The sequence below is a fragment of the Bos taurus genome, chromosome 13 (assembly GCF_002263795.3).
Source record: "Bos taurus isolate L1 Dominette 01449 registration number 42190680 breed Hereford chromosome 13, ARS-UCD2.0, whole genome shotgun sequence".
In the NCBI taxonomy this organism is placed as follows: Eukaryota; Metazoa; Chordata; class Mammalia; order Artiodactyla; family Bovidae; genus Bos; species Bos taurus.
The window spans coordinates 60,827,826-60,849,397 of record NC_037340.1 but is presented as its reverse complement, the minus strand read 5'-3'; the positions used below and the strand labels follow the sequence as shown (position 1 = coordinate 60,849,397).

The following is a 21,572-nucleotide window of genomic DNA, read 5'->3' as shown; positions in this document are numbered from 1 at the left end:
ATAGTGGCGGACAGGGGAGCCTGGCAGCCTGGCATCCTGGCATGCTACAGTCCATGGAGGTCACAAAACGTCAAACACAACTTAATGACAGAACAACCACAGCAGATTCTTAGAGAGTAGGACATGGAGTTGTTATCAGGAAAGCACTTTCACTGCTCTTTTTTGGCCCAAAGCTCTTCCTATGGACCCTCTTTCTCCCTCAAGACACCTGGGAACTCAGGGTCAACAACTTATGTTAGTTGCATCTTCTCTGCACTGTAGGGTTCCATTACCTTTGGTCACCAGGGTTAGTAACCCACATAGCATGAAGGTCAGCATCAAGAGATTCATGGCTTCTGGGAGAGAGGAAGGCCTGTGTCCTGAGGAGTGCAGAGCACTTTGCACAGCTAGGACTCTGAGTGATCACCTTTACTGGCCTATCATGGGTGATGAACCAGAGAGGGGGAGAATGCCATGCCACCCAGAACACAAGATGATTAACTTGCACCATTGAGTATGCATGACAAAGTAATGCTTTGTTCTAGAAACTGCAAGAGGAAACTGAGGCCTTATGACATGAGTCATAATCCTGGGAATGTGGAAGTTCTGATGGGAAGAAACAATTCCCCCCAATGTCCTCTTAACCCTGGATGGGGCTCATTACTTTTCTCTCTGTATGCAATACTGTGTATATACCCAACAGAGCAGAACGCTATATCAAGATCCAACTTGTTTCTAACCAACATCTTATGACAGCTCATGACATCCAGTATATTATTGTCCTTTCCATCCAAGTGATCTCTCCCATCCTATTGTATTAAATTTTAAGTTGTGAAGTTTAGTTTGAATGGATTTTTTTAACTATGGATATCCAGTTTTTGCAGTAACTATTTGTTGAAGTACTATCCTTGCTCCTGGAGTAGGAAATGGCAACACAATCCCATATTCCATGGAGAGAGGAGCCTGGCAGGTTGCAGTCTACGGGGTCGCAGAGAGTCCAACATGACTGAGCAACTGAGCACATCCTTCCTCCACTGAATTGCTTTGGCAGGTTTATCAAAATTTAGTTGGCTATAGTTGGTACTCTATTCCATTCCATGGATTATGTACTTCTTCCTCTGCCAATACAACACATTCTTGACTACTGTTGCTGTATAATATGTCTTGAGATAGTACAGTGATTCTTCCTGTTTTATTCTGCTTTCTAAAAACTGTTACAGCTACCCCAGTTCCTCTGCCTTTCAATAACAATTTTAGAAGATTCTTGTGTATATCTACAAAAGATCTTCCTGGGATTATGATAACAGTTAAAGCTGTGTTTTAACTTGGAGAGAAGTGACTTGTCTACTATATTGAGTCTTCCAATCAAAGGACATGGGTGCCCATGCCACTTCAGTTAAGTCTTCTTCATATATCTTTCATCAGTATCTTGTTAAGTATAAGCCCTAATTTTTTTTCAGTGTACACCTAAGTGATTTTTATGATTTTATACCCTTGCTTTCAGTGTCCACATACCCTGCTTGTTATTAAGTGTGTGCATGCATGCTAAGTTGCTTTAGTCATGTCCAGCTCTTTGTGACTCTATGGACTCGTAGCCCACAAGACTCCTCTGTCCATGGGATTCTCCAGGTAAAAATACTGGAATGGATTGCCATGCCCTCCTCCATAGGATCTTGCTGACCCAGGGATCCAACCTGTGTCTCTTATTTCTCCTGCATGGACATTCAGATTCTTTTCCACAGAACTACCTTGAAGGCCACTAGTTAGTGTATAGCAATACAATTCATTTTTTATATGTTGATCTTGTATCCCGATCCTTGCTTAAATCACGTATTTTTTCTGGTAAGATTTTTGCAAATTCTTTCATCTTTTCTCTGTAGGCTATCCTATCAACTACAAATGGGACAATTTTCTTCCTTACTTTCCAGTCTACATGACTTCTATTTCCTCCTCTTGTCTTGTTGTGCTGGGTAGAATGTTCAGAATATGCTATATAAGAGTAATGAGAGTGAATACCCTTGCATTTTTGTGATCTTTGAGGCATTCATTCTTTTACCATCAAGCATGAAGCTAGTTATAGGTATTTTGTAAATGCTTTTTTTATGAAGTCAAGAAAGTTTTCTCCAACTCTAAGTTTTCTGAAAGTCTTTGTCATAAATGCATATGGTACTTCTTCAAGTGCTATTTATGCATCTCTTGAAATGGTCATGATTTTTCTCCTTTACCATGTTGATTTGATGGGTGATAGTTATGATTTTCAAATACTTAATCCTCTTTCCTCCTGCAGTAAATCCAACCTGGTCATGGTTTTAATTCTTTTCATATATTGCTGAATTCAATCCCCAGTGGCTCAGTGGTAAAGAATCTACCTGCAGTCCAGAAGCTGCAGGAGACTTGGGTTCGATCCCTGGATAGGGAAGATCCTCTGAAGAAGGGAATGGCAACCCACTCCAATATTCTTGACTGGAGAATCCCATGGGCAGAGGAGCCTGGCGGGCTACGGTCCATAGGGATGCAAAGAGTCGGACACAACTGAAGCAACTTAGCACGTGTGTGTATATGTGGCTGTTTGCATAGGTAATAATGGATATACTACTGTATTTATTCTTTTAACAAATATTTATGGAGCACCTACTCTCTTCCTGTACTGGAAGGTAGAGTACTGAGGAAAAAAAGAAATAGTTTATGGTCTTGTGAAGTTAAAACATAAGTATATTAAAATCTAAAACTACAACCTCAAGAAATGTACCCCAGATAGACTTCCATATCTAATTTGTATTTTGGGAATTTTGTGTGTTTGTTTTTCAAATTGAAATTTGAAGATTTCACCCTTCTGATAGTTAGCAGGTAATTTTTCTCCAGTCATTGGAGCTTTAAGTCAAGATACCCTGATATAATTGATTACTTCTCATATCTATCTGGAGACATAAAGAGAATGAAAAATAAGGAGGAAAACTACATGTCTATACCATTAAGAAAGGACTATATTCCTCAATTTCTAATTCATTTCTTTCAGTGTCTAACACACGACCTGCTGGTTAGAAAATACAATAGGCTATATTGTGAAAAAAATCATGCAAAAAAGATATCATACAAATTAGGGTTTTTGTCTTCTCATATGACATAAAGGCAAGGGAGGCTGTAAGAGCTTCACAATGACACTGGGCACCTGGCAATGTATCTCCTCTTTTCACAATTCCTAGTATATGCCCTTGCTCCATAGTTACAAGATGGCTGCATTGCCACCAGGCCTATGATCATGTTTCATGGACAATGAAGTCACACAGCAGAAGGTAATGGGTACATGTAGCTTGAATCTTTGGCCCCTCCCTTTTAAAATATCTTATCAGATACTCCACCAAAAATATTCTGCTTAATCTCACTGACCATAATAACATCCTATTCCACCACTGTATGTTAGCAAAGTTTGGAAAAGTTGTTTATGTGGACATATGGCTGCACCTTAACTATGATTCAGACATGATATGATGTAATAAGAAGCAAATAAGTACAAATGCCCAGAGAACACTCACTCCTCAGCAGATTTCAGGCAGTACACTCAGTTCTCCAAGAAAGGTGGGACACCCTGGAGGGCCGACGTAATGATCCCTTTCTTCGAACTTCAAGATCTAATTAAGCTGATAGCTTGCAGGCATACCACGAGTTTTGTGTATTATCACAGTGCTCAGGGAAGAACTGTGTGTTCCAGTCACGATCCACAAATGGAGCAGCTAGAGATGGGCCAAATAGAAGAACTCTGTTGACAAGTGACAAGTGTCACTAATGTTGACTGAATCAGTGGACAAAATACGAAACAAAGATAGAGAGAAATTTAAAGATATATGTAGAAAACCGAGTTCTCCAATTGAAGGTGACCATTAAGAGTGTAGTAGGAAAAAGCAAAACAAAAGTAAATAAATAAAATTGAAGACACTATCTTTCCAACATTGTTTAGTATTCCCTCTTGTTATAGGTTAGGTGATCATAGGTGCATGGGTTTGGGAAAACTGGACAGCTGCATGTAAAAAAGATGAAATTAGATCATTCTCTAACACCATACACAAAGGTAAGCTCAAAATGCATTAGAGATCTAAATGTGAGACTGAACACTATAAGACTCCTAGAGGAAAATATAGACAGAACACTCTCTGACATAAATTACAGCAATATCTTTTTTGATCCATCTCCCACAATAATGGAAATAAAAACAGAAATAAACAACTGGAACCTACTTAAATGCAAAAGCTTTTGCACAGCAAAGCAAACAATAAACAAAAACCCCGCAGATTGGGAGAACATATTTGAAAATGATGTGACCAACAAGGGATTAGTCTCCAAAATTTACAAACAGCTCATGATGCTTAATAGTATCAAAACAAACAATACAATAAAAAAATGGGTAGAAAATTTAAATACACATTCTCCAAAGAAGACATACAGATGGCCAAAAGGCACATGAAAAGATGTTCAACATGGCTAATTATTAGAGAAGTGCAAAACTACAATGAGATATCACCTCACACCACTCAAAATGGCTATCATCAAAAAAAATCCAAAAAAATAAATGCTAGAGGGGGTGTGGAGAGAAGGGGACTCTCCTACAGTATTGTTGGGAATGTAAATTGGTGCAGCCACAGTGGAGAACAGTATAGGTTGTTTAAAAAAAAAACAACCTAAAAATAGAGCTACAATATGACCCTGTAATCCCACTCCTGGGCATATACCCAGAGAAAAACATGGTCCAAAAGGATACATGCAGCCCACTGCAGCACTGTTTACAATAGCCAGGACGTGGGAGCAGCCTAAGTATTCACTGACAGAGGAATAAAGAAGATGTGGTACATATATATAATGAAATATTACTCAGCCATTACAAAGGATGAAATCATGCCATTTGCAGCAACATGGATGGATCCAGAGATTGTCATGCTGAGTGAAGTAAGTCAGAGAAGGAGAAACATCATATGACATCCCTAACATGAAGAATCTAAAAAGAAATGATACAAGTGGACTTATTTATGAAACTGAAACAGACTCACAGACTCAGAGAATGAACTTATGGTTGGCAGCAGGGGAAGAATGGGGGGAAGAGATATGGAATTTGGGATTGACATGTACACACTGCTATATTTAAAATAGATAACCAATAAGGTCCTATTGTATAGCACAGGGAATACTGCTCAATGTTATAACACAGTCTGGATGAGAGGGGAGTTCGAAGGAGAATGGATACATGTATATATAGGGCTGAGTCCATCTGCTATCCACCTGAAACTACCACAACATTGTTAATCAACTATACTCCAATATAAAATAAAATTTTTTTTAAGTAAATAAATAAAATTGACTTCCAAGTCCACTAAACTGGAGTATCCCATTCCTTCCTCTCATCCAACATTTTTGGACTTAATACAACAACCAGGCATCACAATAGTCTGAAAGGCGGGGAGAAGAAAGTGGACTTCAGATACTCCCCAGGACTTGAAAAACTACACAGGGTTGAGTTTCCTGGGTTTCCTTTGTTTTCACACATACTCCAGGTGAGTGCTACAAAATATTCCAACTTAGGACAGGGAAAAAAATGTGCCTCTCTGTGAATGTTGTCCAGTGGAATATTAACAAAAGAGCTAATATTTGAATCATTATAGTCAAGAAGGAGTGGGTAAGAAAGAGTTGGACTGAAAAAGTATTTCAGGAAATACTCCCAGTGTGATGAAAGATATAAACCTACAGATTCAAGAAGCTGAGTAAACTACAAATGGATTAAAACCAAAGAAATCCACACCAAGATACATTCCAATTAAACTTCTGAAATCTGAAGACAAGGAACAAAATGTTTAAAGCAGGCAGAGAAGCAAATCATTATTTACATTTGATTACAAATTTCAAATGACAGTTTGATCATTTAAGAGATATGTATTTTGCCTTTTAAACCATGTAGGCCAAAACAAAAATAAAAACAAAAAGCACAACATTTAAAAAATATTGAAAGAAAAGAGGAGTCAACTACAAATTCTGCAAAATCTAACGAAAATATCCCTCAGGAATGAAGAGAAAAGAAAGATATTCTCACACAAAGGAAAACAAAGACAATTTGTTGTTGGCAAATCAGTCTTCAAAGGAAGTTCTCTAATGAGAAAGGTAATGATTAAGAAATAGGTACCTACCTTAAGAAAGGAAAGAAGATGATCAGTATGAGTAAAATTAAGGTAGCTATAATATGCTATCCTTCTCATGAATTTCTTATATAATGTTTTGAGAGAGTCAATTTCTAGGTAGGTTAATAAGATGTCCAGGATCCCCAAGGAGGAGAGAGGGGTCTGGGGCTCTTGAAGAGGAGATGGGGTCTGGAATTCTCAAGGAGGAGAAAAGGACAAACATCTTTTTTTTTCCTCTCTACATTCCTTGGTCTTAGTCACATAAAACATTTTTTTCTTTAATCCTGGAACTGATGATTACACACACAAAAAACTCTGTTTAAACTCTGCACTAAGGATTATAGTAGACTCATCAACAGAAAATTGGATTTAAGATTTACTGAGCATGACCCCGCCCATCAGAACAAGACCCAGTTTCCCCCTCAGGCAGTCTCTACCATCAGGAAGCTTCCATAAGCCTCTTATCCTTCTCCATCAGAGGGCAGACAGACTGAAAACCACAATCACAGAAAACTAACCAATCTGATCACATGGACCACAGCCTTGTCTAACTCAATGAAACTATGACCCATGCTGTGTAGAGTCACCCAAGATGGAAGGGTCATGGTGGAGAGTTCTGACAAAATGTGGTCCACTGGAGAAGGGAATGGCAAGCCACTTCCAGTATTTTTGCCTTGAGAACCCCATGAACAGTATGAAAAGGCAAAAAGATAGAACACTGAAAAATGAACTCCCCAGGTCGGTAGCTGCCCAATATGCTACTGGAGATCAGTGGAGAAATAACTCCAGAAAGAATGAAGAGACAGAGCCAAAGCAAAAACAATACCCAGTGTGGATGTGACTGGTGAAGGAAGCAAAGCCTGATGCTGTAAAGAGCAATATTGCATAGGAACCTGGAATGTTAGATCCATGAATCAAGGCAAATTGGAAGTGGTCAAACAGGAGATGGCAAGAATGAATGTAGACATTTTAGGAATCAGTGAACTAAAATGGACTGAAATGGGTGAATTTAACTCAAAGACCATTATATCTACTACTGTGGGCAAGCTTCCCTTAGAAGAAATAGAGTAGCCATCATGGTCAACAAAAGAGTCCAAAATGCAGTACTTGGATGCGATCTCAAAAATGACAGAATGATCTCTGTTGGTTTCCAAGGCAAACCATTCAATACCACAGTAATCCAAGTCTATGCCCCCACCAGTAATGCTGAAGAAGCTGAAGTTGAATGGTTCTATAAAGACCCATAAGACCTTCTAAAACTAACACCCAAAAGAGATGTCTTCTTCATTATAGGGGACTGAAATGCAAAAGTAGGAAGTCAAGAGATGCCTGGAATAACAGGCAAATTTGGCCTTGGAGTGCAGAATTAAGCAGGGCAAAGGCTAATAGAATTTTGCCAAGAGAACACACTGGTCATAGCAAACACCCTTTCCAACAACAGAGGAGAAGACTCTACACATGGACATCACTGAATGGTCAATACCAAAATCAGATTGATTATATTCTTTGCAGCCAAAGATGGAGAAGCTCTACACAGCCAACAAAAACAAGACTGTGAGCTGACTGTGACTCAGATCATGAACTCCTTATTGCCAAATTCAGACTTAAATTCAAGAAAGTAGGGAAAACCACTAGACCATTCAGGTATGACCTAAATCAAATCCCTTACGATTATACAGTGGAAGTGAGAAATAGATTCAAGGGATTAGATTTGATAGACAGCGTACCTGAAGAACTATGGACAGAGGTTCATGATATTGTACAGGAGGCAGGAATCAAGATCCCCAAGAAAAAGAAATGCAAAAAGGCAAAATGACTGTCTGAGGAGGCCTTACAAATAGCTGTGAAAAGAAGAGAAGCCAAAAGCAAAGGAGAAAATAAAAGATATACCCATTTGAATGCAGAGTTCCAAAGAATAGCAAGGAAAGATAAGAAAGCGTTCCTCAGTGATCAATGCAAAGAAACAGAGGAAAACAACAGAATGGGAAAGACTAGAGATCTCTTCAAGAAAATTAGAGATACCAAGGGAAGATTTCATGCAAAGATGGGCTTGATAAAGGACAGAAATGGTATGGATCTAACAGAAGCAGAAGATATTAAGAAGAGGTGGCAAGAATACACAGAAGAACTATATTAAAAAGATCTTCATGACCCAGATAATCATGATGGTGTGATCACTCACCTAGAGCCAGACATCCTAGAATGTGAAGTCAAGCGGGCCTTAGGAACCATCACTACAAACAAAGTTAGTGGAAGTGATGTAATTCCAGTTGAGCTATTTCAAATCCTATAGGATGATGCTGTGAAAGTGCTGCACTCAATATGCCAGCAAATTTGGAAAACTCAGTAGTGGCCACAGGACTGGAAAGGGTCAATTTTCATTCCAATCACAAAGAAAGGCAATGCCAAAGAATGTCCAAACTACCACACAATTACACTCATCTCACATGCTAGTAAGTTCAGTTCAGTTCAGTTGCTCAGTTATGTCTGACTCTTTGCAACATCATGAATTGCAGCACGCCAGGCCTCCCTGTCCATCACCAACTCCCGGAGTTCACTCAAACTCATGTGCATCGAGTCGGTGATGCCATCCTGCTATCTCGTCCTCTGTCGTCCCCTTCTTCTCCTGTCCCCAATCCCTCCCAGCATGAGGGTCTTTTCCAATGAGTCAGCTCTTCGCATGAGGTGGCCAAAGTATTGGAGTTTCAACCTCAGCATCAGTCCTTCCAATGAACACCCGGGACTGATCTCCTTTAGGATGGACTGGTTGGATCTCCTTGCAGTCCAAGGGACTCTCAGGAGTCTTCTCCAACACCACAGTTCAAAAGCTAGTAAAGTAATGCTCAAAATTCTCCAAGCCAGGCTTCAACAGTACATGAACAGTGAACTTCCAGATGTTCAAGCTGGTTTTAGAAAAGGCATAGGACCCAGAGATCAAATTGTCAACATCCGTTGAATCATCGAAAATGCAAGAGTTCCAGAAAAATATCTATTCCTGCTTTATTGACTACGCCAACGCCTTTGATAGTGTGGATCACAACAAACTGTGGGAAATTCTTAAAGAGATGGGAACACCAGAGCACCTTACCTGCCACCTGAGAAATCTGTGTGCAGGTCAAGAAGCAACAGTTAGAACTGGACACGGAACAACAGACTGCTTCCAAATCAGGAGAGGAGTACATCAAGGCTGTATACTGTCACCCTGCTTATTTAACTTATGCAGAGTACATCATGAGAAATGCTGGACTGGATGAAGCACAAGCTGGAATCAAGATTGCCAGGAGAAATATCAATAATCTCAGATATGCAGATGACACCACTCTGATGGCAGAAAGCGAAGAAGAACTAAACAGACTCTTGATGAAAGGGAAAGAGGAGAGTGAAAAATTTGGCTTAAAATTCAACATTCAGAACACTAAGATCATGGCATTCGGTCCCATCACTTCATGGGAAATAGATGGGGAAACAATGGAAACAGTGGCATACTTTATTTTTGGGGGCTCCAAAATCACTGCAGATGGTGACTGCAGCCATGAAATTCAAAGACACTTGCTTCTTGGAAGAAAAACTATGACCAAGCTAGACAGCATATTAAAAAGCAGAGACATTACTTTGCCAACATAGGTCCATCTAGTCAAGGCTATGGTTTTTCCAGTAGTCATGTATGGATGTGACAGTTGGACTATAAAGAAAGCTGAGCACCAAAGAATTGATGCTTTTGAACTGTGGTGTTGGAGAAGACTCTTGAGAGTCCCCTGGACTGCAAGAAGATCCAACCAGTCCATCCTAAAGGAGATCAGTCCTGAATGTTCATTGGAAGGACTGATGCTGATGTTGAAACTCCAATACTTTGGCCACCTCATGTGAAGAGCTGACTCATTTGAAAAGACCCTGATGCTGGGAAAGATTGAAGGCCACAGGAGAAGGGGATGACAGAGGAGGAGATGGTTGGATGGCATCACTGACTCAATGGACACGAGTGTGAGTAAACTCCAGGAGTTGGTGATGCACAGGAAGGCCTGGCATGCTGGAGTCCATGGGTCTTTGGATTTATTGTAGTAACTAATTAAAAAAGTATATGGCTGTCTTGCTAAGACTAGCAAGTGGGATATTCTCTGCCCCTTTCTGATGTCTGTGTCAGAAGATTTCTCTGTCCCTTTTCATTGTAATAAAATTTCTGCCACACAAGAGCCCTGAGTGGTCAAGCCTGGTCTCTGGTCCCAAAGCTAAATCTTCAGAGATCTCAAATCTGAATCTGACATCATTCACCATAAACTATCAATCTGATGCTTAAAAATCATAATACCATTAAATATAGTGTTCAATGTGTGTAGAGGAAGTATTTAAAACAATAGTATTTTAAAGGCGAAGGGATAATAGAGACCTAAATAGAAGTAAAATTTTTACAGTTCACATGAAGTGGCAAAATGTGTGTACCAGTAGGTGATGGTAAGTTACATATGTGTCTTCAAATACCTAAAACAAACACTAAGACAGCTATACAAAATGAAATACTAAAAGCACTGTAAAATAAATCAAGATCCTTAAAAACCTCAATTAACTAGCAAATGAGCAAGAAAAGAAAAACAGGGAAATAAAAAATAAAAGGAAGAAAGAAAACAAATAATAACTATGGTGACCCAAGGGCAAAAGAGCAGATAAAACCAAAGATGGTCTTGGAATACAGGAATGGAGAAACCAGACCCTTATCGTCCTCCCCTCCCCCATGTTGTAACTATTAACGGATTTCAGGTCCTCCTGAGCAATATAACCTGTCTCCCCTCCTACCCCATAGGGAGAAGGCATTTGTGCCCTACTCTCCCCCCACCCAGTATACATGGCTCATCCAATCAGCAAATGACCCGCAAGACCCTGATCCCACTCCTTGTACCTGGGTATAAAAGTGGACTAAAGACCCCTATTCAACATCAGTTCTCCCTTGAGCTGGCCCACTGTTCTAACAGTGTCTCCCACTTTAATAAACTTTATTTCCCTCCCATTTTGTCTCATGTCTGGAAATTCTTTTCCAACCTGCGCCCGGACCACAACAATAACCTGGCAGATCTGAGCCCTCGTGATGCCAGTAATACACACACACACACACACACACACTACACACGGTGAAAGTCACTCAGTCGTGTCCGACTCTTTGAGACCCCATGGAATATACAGTCTATGAAAGTCTCCAGGCCAGAGTACTGGAGTGGGTAGCCTTTCTCTTCTCCAGGGATCTTCCCAACCCAGAGATCAAACCCAGGTCTCCCTCATTGCAGATGGATTCTTTACCAGCTGAGCCACAAGGGAAGCCCAGATATATCTGAAGTGAATGAATGAAAAGTAAAGCACAATCTATCACGGTATGTGGGCTGCATCTAAAGTGATAAAAGAGGTAAGATCTCAATCATCCAAGATCCTACTTCAAACTAGAAAAAAAAAGAGTAAAACAAACCCAAAGTAAAGCAAAAGAAAGGACAGAATAAAGATAAGAGCAGGAAAAAAACCATAAAGGTTCTTATCCAAAAACTATAAAAATTGCTAAATCTAATTTCAAAGTTGATAAAGATAAAAAGAAAGAATTCTCAAATCAACAATAACACTGAAGCAAAGGATAACATTACAATCTTATAGGTATTAAATAAGATTAAAAGGGAATACTATAAGAAACTTTTCACTCATAAATTTTACAACTTAGAAGAAATTAACCAGTTCTCATTTTGTGATGTCAGCATTTCTCCTAATGCTAAAACCAGAGAAAGACATTATGAGAAAGGAAAACTACAGACTGATAGCTCAAATACCTCAGCAAAATGTTAGCAAATAGAATCCAGCAATGTACAGAAATAATTATACACCAGGACCAGGACGAATTTATTTCAAGTATGCAAGACTGGTTTAATATTCCAAAATAAGTCATTGTAACCCACCATTTCAACAGGGAAATAATTAAAATAATAGGTGGATAGCAATTGTTGTAGAAAAGGCAATTTACAAAATCCACCAAATCATGGTACAAATCATCAGCAAGTTAGGAAGAAAAGGGAATTACCTCAATTTGATAAAGAGCATCTACAGAAAAAATCCCTCATATTTAATGGTCTAAGACTGAATGCTTTCACCTTAAGACTAATGGAAGTTGTAGTTGTTGCAAGAAAGCAAGTAATAAAAGGCATACAGAATGAAAAAGAATAAAGAGCTGTCTCTGTTTGCAGATGACATGATTATCTACACACACACCCACAAATCCTCCCTCCAACCCACCTGATGAAATAAAATGTATATTTAAGGCAGGATAAGAAAATTTAAACTTCAAGTTCTCTCTCTCTCTGTTTGTTTGGGCCTCCTCTCTCCCACTTTGGTGGGCAATGTGCATTATACATTAACCAGACCTCAAACAGGGAAATGCCTGCCCAACCACAAAGAACAGTTTCTTTTATTTTTTCTGATGCTAGGAATGTTACTTATTTGATTAACATTCTTTCCCAACTCTGTAAGGGATCGGAACAACTCACTGCTTGCTATCTACATGTATCTTTGGTGAATTATATGCAAAAGGTCAATGTTTCATTTTGATGTATGATCCTTTGTCTCACAACTCGATATGACTGCATCCTTGACGTCTAGAAGGTAGAACAGTTTTCAGAGCTGCTGAGAGGAGAGTCTATCTCCCAGGTTATAATCCTCAGTTTAGCTTGAATAAAACTATGTTTTCTTCTTAACTTGATTGATAACTTAATTTTCATCAGTAAGCCCACAAAAATTGACAAACAAGTTCAGATGAGTTGCAGAATAAAAGACTAAGGCACAGAAGTAAACCACACTTCTATACAGTGGAAACAAACATGTGGAAATGGAAATTTTAAAGCAATACTAACTCTAGCCACTCCCAGAGGAAATGAAATCCTTAGGCATACACTTAACAACACATGCTTAGTATCCATATGCCGAAAATCACAAAAGTTCTGGTGGAAGAATCAAAGAAGACCCAAATGTGCAGCAAATCATACTGTGGTCATGGACTGGAAGACATAACATTGATCTATAGGCTTAACGAAATATCTATCAAAATCTGAGCAAGATTTTTGTGGTCATAGAAAATAAGAATTGAAAGCAAAAATATAAAATCATAAAAATCACTTGTAAATTACAATAATTAAGTGGACCTTGAAAAAAATTAGGGCTTATACTTAAAACAACAAGATGCTGATGAAAGATATATTTTAAAAAAAGACTTAAATGAAATGGTATGAACACCCATGCCCATCGATTGAAAGACTCAACATAGTAGGCAAGTCATTTCTCCCCAAGCTAAAACAAACCTGTAATTCAGTTGCTATCATAATCCCAGTAAGATCTTTTGTAGATAGCCACAAGACTCTTCTAAAATTGTTATTGAAAGGCAGAGGAACTGGGGTAGCTACAACAATTTTTAGAGAGCAGAATAAAACAGGAGGAATCACTGTACTATCTCAAGACATATTATACAGCAACAGTAGTCAAGAATGTGTTGTATTGGCAGAGGAAGAAGTACATAATCCATGGAACAGAATAGAGTACCAACTATAGCCAGCTAAATTTTGACAAACTTGCCAAAGCAATTCAATGGAGGAAGGATGTGCTCAGTCCCTCCATTGTGTCAAACTCTCTGCCACCCAATGGACCTGCCAGGCTCCACTATCCATGGAATATGAGATTGGGCTGCCATTTCCTACTCCAGAAGCAAGGATAGTACTTCAACAAATGGTTACTGCAAAAATTGGCTATCCATAGTTTTTAAAAAATCCATTCAAACTAAACTTCACAACTTAAACAAAAATTAATACAAAAGGATGGGGGTGACTTGGATGGAAAGGATGATAATCTACTGGATGTCATGAGCTGTCATGAGCTGTAGGTTTGAAACAAGTTGGATCTTGATATAGCATTCTGCTACTTGGATATATACACAGTATTGTATACAGAGAGAAAAGTAATGGGCCCCATCCAGGGTTAAGAGGACATTGGGGGGAATTGTTTCTTTCCATCAGAACTTCCACAATCCCCAGGATTATGGCTCATGTCATAAGGTCTCAGTTTCCTCTTACAGTTTCTAGAACAAAGCATTACTTTGTCATGCATACTCAATGGTGCAAGTTAATCATCTTGTGTTCTGGGTGGCATGGCATTCTCCCCCTCTCTGGTTCATCACCCATGATAGGCCAGTAAAGGTAACCACTCAGAGTCCTAGCTGTGCAAAGTGCTCTGCACTCCTCAGGACACAGGCCTTCCTCTCTCCCAGAAGCCATGAATCTCCTGATGCTGACCTTCATGCTATGTGGGTTACTAACCCTGGTGACCAAAGGTAATGGAACCCTACAGTGCAGAGAAGATGCAACTAACATGAGTTGTTGACCCTGAGTTCCCAGGTGTCTTGAGGGAGAAAGAGGGTCCATAGGAAGAGCTTTGGGCCAAAAAAGAGCAGTGGAAGTGCTTTCCTGATAACAACTCCATGTCCTACTCTCTAAGAATCTGCTGTGGTTGTTCTGTCATTAAGTTGTGTTTGACCTTTTGTGACCCCCGTGGACTGTAGCACGCCAGGCTGCCAGGCTCCCCTGTCCGCCACTATCTCCCAGAGTTTGCTCAAATTCATGTCCACTGAGTCAGTGATGCTGTCTAACCATCTCAACCTCTGCTGCCCTGTTCTCCTTTTGCTTTCAACCTTCCCCAGCATCTTTTCCAAACAATGATTCTTCATATTGTCCATGGGGTTCTCCAGACAAGAATACTGGAATGGGTTGCTATTTCCTTTTTCACTGGACCATGTTTTGTCAGAAGTCTTCACTATGACCTGTCCTGGGTGGCCCTGCACAGCATGACTCAGGCAACTATTAATCTGGGGTGACTTCTGAAACATTTCTCCAAAGGCAGGAATTTCCCCAGTCTTCTGAGTAGCCCTCTATTTCTTTGTCTATAACTAACCATTGTTAACTCAACTTCACTTTCCTTCTATTTTAACAATTTCATTGCTGCACCTATTTTATAGTTGTGTCCTGTTAGTCCAACTCTTACCACCATCTAGAATTCTTTTTTGTCATGAACGTGCTTTCAAAGGAGGCCTTCTGAGGCAAGGTGAACAAGTTCATCACACTATTTGTAGAACTGGCAAAGCTGTCATGAGAAAGATAACACAAATTTAAGTTAGAAGTGGGGATAAGTTAAGACTAAAAAGATAAATGATCAATAGGGAACTTCTGCTAACTGATCACTAATGAATGAGCTTATGCCTTCTTTTTTAATAATGCTATTTTGGAAACATCTACTTTGGTTAAAAATAATATTTTCAATTGATTAAAAAGTTTCAAGCAAATAGTAGGCTTATATAAGTTTAAGAAAGAGGTCTTTCCTACCCTAGAATAACAGCTCTTCAGTCTTCTCTTTCAGAATCTCTGAATCAATCAATGAAGTAATCTAACCAATTAGTTGTATATCCTGCTGCTGCTGCTAAGTCGCTTCAGTCGTGTCTGACTCTGTGCGACCCCATAGGCGGCAGCCCACCAGGCTCCCCCGTCCCTGGGATTCTCCAGGCAAGAACACTGGAGTGGGTTGCCATTTCCTTCTCCAATGCATGAAAGTGAAAAGTGAAAGGGAAGTCGCTCAGTCGTGTCCAACGCTCAGCGACCCCATGGACTGCAGCCTTCCAGGCTCTTCCATCCATGGGACTTTCCAGGCATATATCCTAGCAGATCCAAATATATGGGCTTGCCCCGTATACTGGCATGGCTAATTCCTTCACCATCTTAAAGTCATTGTGTCTTGTCACCTTCTATCAAGACCTATGCTGACTGCTATTGAAGGAACTGTCATCTACTCCTATGACAGGCCAAATAGATGCCACTTCAATCTATTCTTTCTTATTTCTGAGAACCATTTATCATCCTCTCACATACAGGATACTTGTTTTTTGTCCGTTTCCCCTTCCAGAGAGTAAGTGCCATGTGATTTTGTCTGCTTGATTTACAAATATATCCCAAGTGCCTAGAATATAGTCTGTTACATAATTAGAGCTCAAACCTCTCTTGACTGAGGGGCTGTACACGAATTTTAACTCTGGAGGTAACAGTTGAAGAGTAGCAGTGAGCATTAAGTGAGAGGCAAGAGTGAAGCAGAATTGACAGAGCAAGATGATTTAACAAGTTTGGGAGCAGAAGAGAAATACTGCTAAGAGGACACGGATTCCAAGGATGGACACCATGTAGGAAAAGACACATGGTGAAATAATCTTTGTAGACGTGAGGAATGTGGAAGCAATGTTAGACTTTGTCCAGGATGAAGGAGGTGGAATGGTTACCCTTGAAACTTACAGAAAATTTTACCAAGGGGAAAGAATTGAAGAGAATAATGAATCACTGGAGAAGTGGCATAATACCAACATGTACCAGGGGAGGAAATAGGAGCCAAATTTTCATCATGATCTCTCTTTCTCTCTATCTCAACCCACAAACAGTACTTTTCATACTTTACCAAATTAAATTGAAAAGTTGTTTTGAGAATTACTTGACCTTCCTCACACATCATTATCTTCCTCCAACATACAGCCTTTGCATTAGTTGTTTCCTAGAATACATCAACATGGGTGCTTCTCGGGTAGTTTGCTGAGAAAGATGGTCATGCAGTTGCTTAATAAATGGAACAGACTAGTTTCACTTTAGATCCGCATCCTCCCTGCAATAAATTATGATGCTTCTTAGAAAGGCTACTTTATTTCTTGCCTGAGCTCATCGTTCTTCTTTCTTAACCACTATTTTGCACTGACATTCTTTCTCTTCTATTTTCCTGCTCCACTCCTGTCTGTGTCTCCCTCCTACCCCATCTTAGGACTTTATCCCACATCTCAAGATTTTGAAAACTCAAATAGCACTTTTATTTTTACCATTGCCAACACTCATACCAGTGACAACTGGAAAATTTCCTGCCATATCAGTAAACAAAGGATGCCACAATTATCAGCAATTGCAGCCACCATGGATGGTGAGCCCTGATGGAACTCAGGAAAAATATCTGCCATTTAGCAGTCATTAGACTGCAGCCACTCCCCATGGTGAGTGCTGAGGAAACTCAGGATGTAAAAACACAGAATAATTGGCCCCAGATAGGTGAAGTGGATATCAAAGGAATGATTTCAGTGAGTCCGAACTCTTGCATCTCCCCATGCATAGAAAAACAATAACTTCCTTAACTTGAAATGTCTGATTTTTCTTTAATTCACAATAATCTTTTGATGTTCTGACTACCTGCCCTTTATTGGAAAACTTCTGTATAATCTGGCTAGCTGCTTTGCCTTCTTGGAGCAGTTCCTTCAGGGTTAGTTGAGATGCTGCCTCCTGGGCTTAAGTCCTGAAACTTTCTGCTACATAAAACATAACTCTCAACTTTTAAGTTGTGTGTTTTTAGTCAACATTAGTATGGCTTTGCACCCATCTTCTCTTTTCCTTTTGACATAGCTGAGGAAGTATGCTTTCTCCAAATCAGTCAAACACTATATATGAACCTGATCCTGGTCACCTAATCAATGTGCTCTTTGCACATTACACTACAGACTCTAGAGTCTTCTCTTACCTTAAAGACACTTTTGTCTCTTTTCCCTCTTCTATGTTAATTTCTCTCTTTCTCCTTGTTTCTTCTTAATACTTGCAAATGTACTCTCTTACTTCCCAGTACTCAAAAGAAGAAAAATGCTCCCTGGACTCCATATTGTCCTCCCAGTACTTTTCTGCTCTTCCTCATAGCTAAACTTCCTAAGAGTTTGGTCTCCAGGTACCACTTTCACGTCTTCTCTCATTCACATGTCAATCACTTTACTTCTGTTTCTCCATTTCCTACCACTCTGAAGATTACTGGTGACACTCATCATGTTAAATACAATAGAGGCACCTGCCTTATTAGCAGTATTTGCCAGCAAAGTGTGCCAACACATGTTTTGCCAACACACATTCACCAACAAGCATTTTCCTTTAGGAAACATTTTCCACGGTTTCACAATCTGGTCGTACCTGATACAACTTTCCTTGTGTCCCTTTGGCATTTGCCGTTTTCCTGCACACCAGTCTGACTTGCACTAGCAGTATCCTCAAAGTACGGTTGATTGCTTGCAAATCAACCCTGTAGGAAGCAGTCCAGAAATGCCAGGGAATTATCAGTTCAGTCTAGGATCATCTGTCAACTATTGGCAGGCAGGATGGTGGAAAAAATATTCCAGCTCCTCTGTCCCTCAAGAATGATAGCTTTGTCCTAGCCATACACTTGCTGCCAGAGTTCCCCATAGGATCATGCTCTAGTCAACCAAATGGGTAACTAACTGTACCACTCACCTTTTTTAGGCCATTTTACTTCCCTAACTTCCACATTTCCAAACTAATAAAGGTGTGGCATGGTGGTGTGAATTGCCTCTAAACTCATTTGTTATACAACACTCACAATTTTCCCCAAGGTTTCTTTTGGGGAAGCTAATCTGATTCTCTAGTGCCTCATTCTCCTGTTTTGCTTCAATGTTTCTGGCTGTTTCTCCTGTATTTTTTCCTCCTTTCTGAGCTCTTATTATTGACATTCACCAAAATTTAATTATGGTCTCCCTTTTTGTCTCATATTTATCCAACACTCACTTTAACTCTAACTTTAATTATAAATACCCTTGGTAAGCAATGACCCCACAGTTTACATCTGGAGTCCAAACTTGTTTACTGAATTACCATAGGTATTTCCCCACTGCTGTTTGGACATCTAAGGTATAACGTGTTATATGCCCCAAAACGAATACTTGTAGCCATCTTTTCCTCATCCCTTCAAATCTTGTTCTTTCCACAGTTTACTATTCTATGAATGGCAGGTAGTGCAACTCTCCAAATCAACTCAGAAGTGTAATAATTTACTTGGATTGCTGCATAATCCTCTGACCTTATATTCAAATAATCAGTGTCTTAAATCCATCCTCTTCTTCTACAACTCTCACAGCCCCAGTTCCAGCCACCATCAAGTTTTTAAAAAATGTTTATTTATTTATTTGCCTGTGACATATCTTAGTTGCAGTACACGAGGTCTTCAATCTTTGTTTCAGCATGCGGGATTTCTAGTTGCAATATACAGGATCCTCAGCTGTGGCATGCCAACTCTTAGTTGTGGCTCAGGGGATCTAGTTCCCTGCCTAGGGATCAAACCAAGGCCCCCTGCATTGGGAGCTCAGATTCTTAGCCGTTGGACAAACAGGGAAGTCCCCGCCATCATGTTTTACCTGGTCAAAGCCCCTAACTTGTTTCCCAGATTCTTTTCCTTCTTTTCCCTTATCCAATTTCCATGTGAAATCCTAATTACCTAAAACATAGGTTAAATTAGCTCATATGATGGTTTCAAATAAATCAAAATGCTTAATAATAATCTAAAGCAACTAGGGGATGGCATCACTACTTCAAGTTCATTTCGTCTCATGCCCTTTTGCTCTTTGCACATTATACAACAGACTCTAGAGTCTTCTCTTACCTTAAAGACACTATACTGTTTCTCAATATTGGGACTGAGGATTTGCTGGTCCTTTCCAGAAATACTCTTTGCCTTCTGTATACCCTGTTGCCTCCTTTCATCATTTTTGCCTTGCCATGGCTTAAGTATCAGCTTTACTTATATCTATCCTCTCTGTCTCTTTGTCTTTCTCTTCCCTTCTTCTCTAGGCTCTCTCCTGCCTCCTCATATGCCTTTAAATGGTAAAGAATCTTCCTGTAATGCAGGAGATCCTGTAATGCAGGAGATCCAGGTTTGATCCCTGTCTCAGGAAGATCCCCTAGAGAAGGAAATGGCAACCCACTCCAGTATTCTTGCCTGGGAAATCCCATGGACAGGGGAGCCTGGCGGGCTACAGTCCATGGGGTTGCAAAGTGTTGGACACAACTGAGCAACTAACACTTTAGATGGTAGCAGTAGTGGTTGTCAAATTTTTGAGTTAGGGTTTGTCATCTTGTTGCTAGAGTTTAAAAATTAACTGTATGTTTATTCACTGTAGCTGGCTGGTTTGTTGAAAGATGCTGGAAGAATAATATAGGACACTGCAGAAAACGATGCTTCCATATCGAAAGGTACAAACTCCTTTGTATGAACAAGCTATCATGCTGCATTCCACTAACCAGTGATGATCCATACACTCAGTGGCCAATCCACCCCACATTACTGGAAGATGTAACTGCTGAATTCATTACACGGGATGATATTCCCTTTACCCCTGTATCTGGGATGGATGATTCATTCACAATTGAAATGACTCAAGAAAGCACAGCAATTAGGGCCAGATCTTCCCAGAGAGATTCTTCCTAGGTTTCGACACCTACTCATGAGAGCATTGAGGATACAACATTTTCTGATGACCCTGAGACAGGATATTTATATAAGCCTTGGGACTAATTGCCAGGAGACAATTCTACTGATGTTATTTTACTAGGGGAAGTTCAATCAGGGATTGGATGACTAGAGATGAACATAATGCTACTGCGAAGGCAAGAACGAAGAGTTACCTTACAAGTCAACATGTATAAAGATAAATGTATAGAGGATATAGGGATTCTTCATATTTGGCTTAAGTTCTTTTTCTGTTTTCATCTGCTCTACTAATATATATGTGATAATATCTGGTCTTTGGTGATATATGTGTGTCTGTACCTTTTTCCCTAATAAATAAACAAATAAATGTCACGGTTTTGAGCTGCCTCAAAAGCAGACACAGAAATTTTGATATAATACCTGAAACACTAATATCATATGTGAAGAACCTATGAATTCACATAAAAGGTTTCAGATAAGTCCTCCCTTTCTTATCTCTCGGTTCCCACCATTTTTGTAAATGCTGACTTTATTATTCTTTAATTAAATTTATTTATTTTAATTAGAGTCTAATTACTTTACAATGTTGATTGGTTTTGCCATACATCAACATGAATCCACCATGGGTGTACACATGTTCCCAATCCTAAACCCCCCTCCCACCTCCCTCCCCATACCATCCCTCTGGGTCATCCCAGTGTACCAGCCCCAAGCTTCCTGTATGAGGCCAAATTTTGTTTAATACTTCAACCTGAAACAAACCTAGTTATGGTCAGAAACTCATTCACCACAAACGTTTAGCTAGATAGAGGAGCAAATAGGACTTGCCTTCAGAGCACATCCTATTAAATTAAGAACTACATCACAAATTCTGCTTCTTTCCAATGCTCTTTCCACTTAGATATTTACTCAAAACCTGTGGTAGATTCATTTCGATATTTGGCAAAACTAATACAATATTGTAAAGTTTAAAAATAAAATAAAATTAAAAAAAAAAAAACCCTCCAACCGCGGTCGTTTCATTGAGTGCCTCTCCAGATGTCCGTTTTGTCCATGAACACTGATCACGTGTAGGGTGCCTCTGCTTCATCTGCCTCTGTC

The 21,572-nt window shown here is 39.6% G+C and overlaps 1 protein-coding gene and 1 long non-coding RNA gene across 2 annotated transcripts in view; one reads left to right on the top strand and one right to left on the bottom strand.

The window, feature by feature from the left end:
- Positions 1-21,572, bottom strand: part of LOC112449323 (uncharacterized) — a 48,067-nt gene that overhangs the window by 9,955 nt on the left and 16,540 nt on the right. The window lies entirely within an intron of this gene.
- DEFB125 (defensin beta 125) lies at positions 14,390-20,535 on the top strand. Its single transcript, XM_025001183.2, has 2 exons — positions 14,390-14,475; positions 20,161-20,535. Exons 1-2 carry the CDS (start codon positions 14,418-14,420, stop codon positions 20,466-20,468), a joined length of 366 nt encoding a protein of 121 aa, XP_024856951.1. The 5' UTR covers positions 14,390-14,417; the 3' UTR covers positions 20,469-20,535.

Excerpts from the sequence above, each read along its gene's own strand:
- DEFB125 (XM_025001183.2), top strand. The coding sequence starts at position 14,418 with ATGAATCTCCTGATGCTGACCTTCATGCTATGTGGGTTACTAACCCTG. Across the intron at positions 14,476-20,160 it reads ACTAACCCTGGTGACCAAAG|CTGGCTGGTTTGTTGAAAGA; the intron begins GTAATGGAACCC and ends TATTCACTGTAG.